The sequence below is a fragment of the Haplochromis burtoni genome, unplaced genomic scaffold, assembly GCF_018398535.1.
Source record: "Haplochromis burtoni strain Fernald_Lab_line unplaced genomic scaffold, NCSU_Asbu1 Contig_259, whole genome shotgun sequence".
Taxonomy (NCBI): domain Eukaryota; kingdom Metazoa; phylum Chordata; class Actinopteri; order Cichliformes; family Cichlidae; genus Haplochromis; species Haplochromis burtoni.
Window position 1 is genome coordinate 801,732 of NW_024582620.1, and position 8,622 is coordinate 810,353.

General features: G+C 42.4%; 1 protein-coding gene across 1 annotated transcript; it reads right to left on the reverse strand.

Annotated features, from left to right (window-relative positions):
* Positions 1-220: 220 nt before the first annotated feature.
* igf2b (insulin-like growth factor 2b) lies at positions 221-7,063 on the reverse strand. The gene is made up of 4 exons (XM_005949285.2): positions 6,863-7,063; positions 5,847-5,997; positions 3,062-3,243; positions 221-1,775 (listed from the first exon to the last, which is right to left on the reverse strand). The coding sequence occupies exons 1-4, from the start codon at positions 6,935-6,937 to the stop codon at positions 1,536-1,538; spliced, it is 648 nt and encodes a 215-aa protein (XP_005949347.1). The 5' UTR covers positions 6,938-7,063; the 3' UTR covers positions 221-1,535.
* Positions 7,064-8,622: the final 1,559 nt, after the last annotated feature.

Consider the following 8,622-nt stretch of genomic DNA (forward strand, 5'->3'; position numbering starts at 1 on the left):
TATATATAGATATATATATATATACATGTAGACGTGTATATATATAAATATAGTTTCAAGTATTTGTTTTCAGGCAAAAGCATGTGAATACTACTGATATACAATAAAAATAAAATGTTAGTTGACATTATTGCTGTTTTTTCCCTTTCTTTATAACTGTAAAATAACATCATAACAATAAAAAAAAGCCTAACTTGGAAAAACAGGAATGTCACGGTACCAGAAACTGACAGGGTTTTCCTTTTTTTTTTTCATTGAAACATTGATATGAAAAAAGACAAAAAATAAAATATAATCATCATTATCCCACTTGTTCTTAGTCCATGCCATGTTACTTCCTGCCAGAACAGTCCACAAAGCCATGGCAAACAGGAAGTACTGTCCCCAAACTATAGTACTGTCCCAATCCAGGTGGTCCATGGTGTCCCGTATGTGTCCCCATAGTGCTCCATGTGTCCAGCAGCCTCAGAGGGACAGGAGGAACAGGGACTTCGTCTCGGGTCATCCCTTGCTGCTTATGCTGGCAAACTAGTAAATAGCAGCCGCTAGCACTCACCATGAGCCTAGATGCCAACACAGCCCATATTTTTCCTCAGTAACTCTTCCCCCTTGACATTGCCACTGCCAGGAGCTCCCCCATATCCTTTATTTTATTTAAAAAAGTCACACTTTCCTAAAACGGAAAGCTTTAATTATTAATTCAAAGAAAAAAAACGTGCTTTTCCACCTCTTCTTTGAGTCCATTCCCAAAGCTAGCACCATGACATTTTTTTAAGCTACACGTTCATTGTTCATAAAAAAATAGTGCCATTTTTTTCTTTACTTTGACGTAATCCGTGGCAATGTGCAATTTTGCAGACTCTTTTCTGCTTTTTGTTTGTGATCAAAAGGTGCTGGAACAGGAATCTAATTTTATAAAATAATTCCTTACAGTGTGGAAGTCCCTTTATAGGTAGAGGTGCAAACTAAAGAACTAACAGAGATTTTCTTTTCGCCTCAGGAAAAATGATGTGGAATGGATTCTTTCATGCAAGCAGCTCTTCACTTTCAGTTGTCTTCCACAAGGACAAAAAACATTCCGCTAGGTGTCCTCTTGACACTTGCAAACGACAGATCTCTTTCATCTTCTTTTTCCCTTCTCTTTTTGTCTTTTGCTTAAGGATCCACCTGAACCGCATTCAGCCGAATTGTTAACTTTTTGTTCGACATTTGTGTTTGTGCCTTTTGTATCAGTGACTGAAAGAGAGTGGGAGAGAAAGAGTTCAGACAGGAAGAATGTGAAGGCATGTCTGTGTGCCAGAGGAGGGTGGGCTGGTGGGGAGGGGGGAGTTCGGGGGGGAAGGGGGGGCATTAGAAAAGGGCCAGGGGTTCAAGACGTAGTGGATATGTGCAGGGGGAGGGATTGGTGAGCTCGGACAGGGCAGGGGAGGTCAAAGAGGACTGCCACAGAAATGACGTCAGAGACAAAGCTATAATCCCCTAGTCTTTTTTTTCACCCTCAAAACTCTTGTCTGTGCAAAGGGCTGGCAGCGGGCTCATTTGTGGCTGACAAAGTTGTCCGTGGTGAGCAACACGGGAGGCAGCTTGCTAGGAAGGCTGATCAGGGGCCTGTGGAAGATAGCCTGCTCCTTGGCTTTAATCTTCTCCGCGTGCCTCTTAAACTTTCTGGCCCTCAGAATGGCGGGGACACCCCTCCGGAGCCGCTGGGCCGCCTTCCTCTGCCACACCTCGTATTTGGAATACTTCACGGTCACATGTTGCTTCTTCGGGACTTCCTATTGTGGCGTGCGGGCGAAAATAGAGGAGAAAAGGGAAAAGAGGGAGTCAGTTCATTAGGGTGATAAGATATTGTTTAAGTGCTTATTACAATGGAGGAAAGCCTTGTTTATTATGTGAAAACATTCAGTCATTTTTGGGCCAGTGAAACGGAAATCAAATGTCATTCTTAGAGTGCTGAACGTCATAACAGATTCGCCTTGTCCTTGTTTTAGTTTCCTTGACTGGGAGAAGCTGTCAACAAGCGCCTAGTTCAGCCTCTTTAACATAATGTCAAAGGGAAGGGCGGTCACTTGTCTCATATACATATGAGGAGCCGGCACTCACTCAGCCACTCATTGAACTTTGTAGCCTTCACAGAAATGCATACAAACACAATTCACAAACTTCAATTCTTACGCAGAAGACTCCTTTAAACAATGCTAGGTGTTGTCTTGAGCACCAGGGACAAAGCAGGAGGGGTCGCAATGAAGCTAGAATTTATGCGTGAGTAGCCAGTGCTAGATCTGAATGGCTTGTTTTGGTCCTGCCACTTGAAGAGTGTTTATCCCCCTTCATTCACTCCAGGCCTTCTCAATAGCCCAAGAACAGCTGGCCCTCAGAGCAGGCTGTACCCATCAACTCTCCCAACACAGAAAAACTAGAGACATGTCCAAACTAAGTCCCTAACAGCCTTTTATTTTTGTTCTTTCTTTCTTTCGTTCTTTCTTTTCTTTCTTTCTTTCGTTCTTTCAAATGCCTATTACTTTCCTCAGTAACGGTATTTATATCTATACATTTTTAGCAGTGTCATGCCACCAGTACTGATTTTATGAGCAGTCAAAACAAAAACATCTTTTTTAGGCTTGTTTAAAAGTTTAACTGGCTTTAAGAGGTCTGGCAAGCAACTGCTCTTGTGAATCCATTAAAAAGATCTGAAACTCTTCCGCATGTCTGTGACATATTTCAGAAGAGCTGTGGTGGTTTGGGACAGGCACAAATACATTTTGTCCACCATCTTACAGGACATATACGCACTTAACACACCCCCTTTTCCTGAATATAACGTGTTATGACTTTTGTGATGTTTTCCATGACTGTCAGCACTTTCTTTGTAAGTTGAGTGCTTTCCATTGGCCAATTAACTAGATATAACTGCGTTAGCATGGGTACACTGTACTCAAGAGTCAGTGACATAGGGGCTAGGCTCAGAGGTGAATGGGGGCACAGGAGATGGGAGGACAGATAGAGCTGGGATTAGCACTATTTCCCATACTGGCCTGTTGTTGTTGTTGCTTAGACGTACCTGTTTTAGTGCGGGCATCACCGGTATGACCTGTAGAGAGGTGGCTGACACGTCCCTTTCGGACTTGGCAGGTTTGGCACAGTACTGCTCCAGTAGGTTGAGGTCACAGCTACGGAAACAACACTCCTCTACAATCCCACGGGTCTGGGGGCGTCGGTTGTTACCCCTGCTGGTTGGCCTACCTGAGGAAAAATACAAAAAGGAATGAAGACGTAGAGGTTAAGGACTGCAAACACAACATCAGTAATGAATCAAGGTTGTTTTTGCAGGATTACTTCAACAGTCATAGCAGCCCTTGGAGCAAAGAGGATAAAAGGAACTCTATGGCCAACTGCAACAAATCTTTTTGTTTGTAGAGGATAATCTGATTAGGGCTATCTGGAAGTCCTTAAATGAGTGAATACACAAGTAAACACCCTGTGCTGTAGAGACCAAAGGGGAGCAGCAAAGACATCTAAGCTCTCAGGTATATTAGGCATAGCAAAATATATAAAATGGAAAACTCTTCTTTGACCTTGTTCTCTGCCAAGTCAGCAGAGATAAAGACGCTGAGGAGAGAGGAACAGTAGGGAAGTAGAGATACCAGGAGAAAGGGGATGGGTGCAGACAGGGAATGTGAGGGTCAAAACAGAGGTAAAGAATGCATAACAAAAGAGGGCTAAAGCAAGAGAGAGAAAGGTATAGAAAAAAAGGGTTGGATGGTTAGCATGTTGCACAGGAGAACATTATCCACAATGAATAAAGGCCTTGTTTGCTGTCCTGTGACCCACACAATGTTTGAGAAATCTCATGGGATGGCCAGATTTGATAGCAGAAGAAAACGAAAATGTGCTGCAGGGGGTGGGGGGACAAAGAGAAGGGAGCACATCTATGTTGGCCCAAATTGGATAACGATCTTCCTGATTGGTAAAGAAGCTGCTGTGGCAAGCAGCACACAAAGAAAACACCTTGATTTTCAAAGCAACAGCTAAAATTGTTTTTTTTTCAGCTGAAGTGTTTGAAAGCAGATTATTGAGAGAGTGGTGAAGTTATGTATGTCACAAACAGTGCAGACTGTGCGAACAGAGGCTTTCGCAGTTTAGGATTAACAGCTACCACAATGCTTCCTCACACACTGCTTTACAATTACTCCATCTTCATGGAAGCAATGATTAGAATTGATGAGCTCTTCTCTTAGCCTGACATCAACAACCCCCCACCTCAACCAACTCATCAGTGTGGTCTCCTGGCCTGGGAACACTATTGCTGAGGTGACTGGTATGCCTCATGGGGTGCTATTACTTTACTGGTAAACAAGCAGCCTATTGTGTCGCCAGTCGTGTGTGTGCCTTTGCAGTTCACCAGTCTTTCATATGCAATGAGAGGTATGGGCTGTAAGCAGACTCAGCAGAGAGAGAAGCCTGGACCAGGTCTTGAGACACACAGCTGGCTATAATCTCCCCCTGTGTGTATGCGCACGCGCTAGTGTGAGTGAGTGCGTGAGAAAGAAAAATAGCAAACACGCATACCACACAACCGCAGCACAGTCTCAGCTCTCCAAACCAGAGGTGGCAAAAGTACAGACATTCTGTACTTAAGTAGAAGTACAGACACTAGTGTTAAAAAATACTCCAGTAAAAGTTGAAGTACTGAAGCTACTTCTTTACTCAAGTAAAAGTGAAAAAGTACAGGCTCTGAAATTATCTCAAAGTAAGAAAGCAAAAGTAGCTCTTTGAGGAATATTTCTACCAGTTATTTTTGTGCAAAGCTCGCTGAACCTTGTGTGATACTAATGTAATAATTAAATAATATTGGTAGATAGGAATGCAGAATTTCAGTCTGAATTTTAGAGAAAAAGGAGGAAAATAAAAAGTCTCTCTATTTTCTGTTGCCTACATTGTAGAGGGTTTTAAACAGGAAAATGAGCAGGGAAGAGGTTAAAGTGGGATTCAGCAGGTGGGGGATCCTAAAATCAGCTGTAATGGCTCAGTGTGGGGGAAACTCACAAGAATTTCTATTGAGAGCTCCAGTAGATTTTCTTTGTGTACAGGCTGTGATTAGCTGATCTGTACTGCTGCTGCTACTCTGAGGTTTACTGCTCTTTGCTGAATTCAACAAGATGTCAGCAGATGTTGCATAAATTGTCCTCGCTGATTTCCATCCACTGTTTATGCTGTCCTTATTAATAGACAATATACAGTTGATATGAAGGTAGAATTCAGTTAATAAATCCCACCAACATCAGCTGCACTTGATGTATCCTCCCTCTGACCATGAGCACACAGCCACTGTGTACCAGTCACACATTGTTCTTTACTTAAAATCCATCACAGTACAGCAAACTCACCTGTTTGTCCTAAACAAGTTAAAAAAAAAAGAAACAAATAAAAAAAAAACCCTTCCAACTTTATCCACTGACTGTGGTCCTCGGTTTTGCCTCTTTCATCTCTTTTTGTGCGACATCCACTGGTGATTAATACGCAAATGTGATTGCCTGTTAACGGTCAAATTGGTTTGATGTTTGAAGGCTCAATGACGTGAAATAATAACCACCGTCAAATGGATTAAAGAAAAAGTCGCTAGCTTGTTTTGAAAATGTAAGGAGTAGAAAGTACAGATATGTGTTTAAAAATGTAGGGAGCAAAAGTTCTACCTGAAAACTCTAATCGAGTACAGTAACGAAGTACTTCGTTACTTCCCACCTCTGCTCCAAACAGATGTGTGCAAGCGAACAACAGAGAGATTCAACAGGCAAATGAGCATTCACGCAGCCCATCGTGAAAACTTGTAATGCTTTGAAACCTACTGAAATAAAAGCCTCTGTCTTCACAGACAAACTGCAGCGCATCCACCAGTTCTCCCCCACACAGCGTCTCCGCCGAGGCCATTTCCACTACGTAGAGCGTCAGGGCCAGTGCAAAGAGCAGCGCGCGACTCGTCGAAGACATCCTGTTGACCTGCGGAATGAAGCATGGGGGTCACCAAATGTAGCCATGACATGCAGAAAGTTGTGGCATACAGAAATCATTAACGAAATAACAGTTAATGACATTTTTTAAATACCATTTTTAATCAAAATTAGCCACTGGTTTTTTGTTTTGTGTTTTTTGTTTTTTTTTCAGACGAAGAGGGTACAGTCTTCATCACAGGCTCCCGGTGTGTACGGTGTACGTGCTCAAATGTTCGACAAAGTAGAAATTCAGAAAAAGAAAATCATCTCAAATCATGTCGCAATATGCAGACCCGCTCTTCACCTTCCCCGCCCGCTATTATCAGCTGCTGTCATGTCTGTCGCACCTGAAGAAGTGCTTATTCTGGAGGAAAAAAACAAGTCGCCAGTATCACCAGCTTTCCACTCTTACACAACCCTCCTGAAGTTGCAAGGCCGGCTGCTCGATAGTTAACTAGCCGAAAACACCAAACTCAGCATATATTTTCCCTTTGCTCACCCCGGAATGAGCTCACTGACCCTCAAACCTGCCGCCCCCTATCTGCCGGTAAAAAAATCAGCTGTTTGCTCCGTGTCCACGACACCATCCAGGCGCGAGAAGACTAAAATTACTTGTTCTTTTTCTATCCCAAATGCCTCAAAGCTTCTCCTCGCTGTTTATGCATCTTGAACTTTCTCTGCTGCATACAAATCAAAAGATGTCCCGGTTCTCATACTGCACAAAACTGATGCGAACACTGCATCTACAGAACCCGAACTGGTTGTCCTACTTATAAAACCAAGACAACACCGCTATAACCCTGTCAGACGTCTTTCATTACGCACACGGCAGAGCCGGAGAGTATAAAACAATTTGCTTGTTCTTTGGTTACCTTCATTCGGCTGTTCTGCGTTCTCCGGCAGGTGTGGCAAAGTGAGTGATGTCCGTATCTTTGCTGGGTTTCCATGTCAGATGGCAGTAGTCAAAATGTTGGGAGTTATTTGGTTGGAGAAATTGCAGGTGAGTTAGTTTCCCAGTTGGTTAAACTATAGAGATGGTGAGTGAGAAGCTGTCCCAAAGACTAGGCGACAGGCAAAACTTCTCAGGGAGAGGTATTATATACTAAAGCACGCCCCTTACACCCACCCCACCCCTTGCTCCTCCTCTTCGCCCATGAAAAAAAAAAGGCCCAGAGACGTTTTATGAAAGTGCTTGAAGGGAGAATAAGAGGGTGAGAGTCACAAAATATGGAACACTTCCATGGGCATTTTCCACGTTTACGCACTGTAACCTACAATCACAATGTTTACACACAGGACGCAGACTGAACAAGAATAGGGGTAATTCCTTCGACTCCAAGAAAAATGTCAATGTCTCCGCCCTGCTGTAATTAAGATTAACATTCAGTGGAATCACTGTGGCCAAGGTTTGCGGCTTTCCTCAGACTGCGTAGATGCAGGCACTGGGGTCAAAGGTGCCTGACAGTGAAGGGGAGATAAAACTGGGGGATCATGCAGTAGAAAGCGGATGCAGCGGGACACCAAGTGGGAAAGTAGATGCAGGCATGTCTCAAGCCACACATATGATGGATGGTCATATGATGGAGAGTCAGCATTGAGACAAATGTGGAGACTTTTTTAAAAGCTTTACTAATGCATTAGTATGCACATTATGACAAATATGCATCATACAGTCCAGCAGCACTACTTCATGCAGATATTGAGCAGGTACCGTCAGAGGAGACAAAGAGTGATCCATACTTTGACAATCTGATTTTAACATATAAACACGTACATTCACGTTATGCTTTATAAAACTCTTCGAGGGCCCCCTTATTTCAGTGTGTTCTGGTGAAGGTAAAGATCTGGACGTGTCTTCAGACTCATACTGACACCTGCTGGTCTGGTTACGGTACCTCCGTTTGTTTGTCCTCCAGCTTTCGGCTTTCCAGCTTTTGTGCTGGAATGTTGAATCCTGGATTTGATCGCATCTTCTTACCTGAACAGAAGGAAGCGTGTCCCAGCAAACTCGTGTTCTCTTTCACAGCTTAACATTTCTCTCTTATGCACAGCTTTTCTCGGGGTTATTTCAAAACTGCACACGCTGTAAAAAGTAGATCTTTTAAAAGTAGATAATATATAAATTTAATTTATATATTATCTTTTCTACTCAGTTAAGCGATGATTATGCAGAATAACAGTTTCAAAAATGGCTGATTTCCGATTTATTTATTTATTTTCAATAAAGCGCATTAAATAGAGTTTCTATTGTGCATTTAGTGTAATTAAAATGTCTTGAGGTTGTTTGTGCGCTTTAGCTTGTTTTTAAGACCGAATAACGTCTCAAAACAGAGATTGGTGACAGGAAGAGAACCTTAAGAAGATTTATTCTCTCAAAAAAATTCAATAAATATGCTGTGATTTTATGACGAGGCAGGCCAAAACAGCTAGACAGCTCCCTCTTGCGATAGACAAATGTAAAGCAAGAAGCAGCCAGGTGTCGTTAAATAATAATTCATGGCAAAGTATTTCTAGGTTTTCCCATCAGCGATAAGTGCAAAAACCTATCAAATATAATACTATTATTTATATTTTTAGTTTAACTGTAGGAATAAAACTTGATAAATCACAGAAACGATAGTGGAATGTTAAT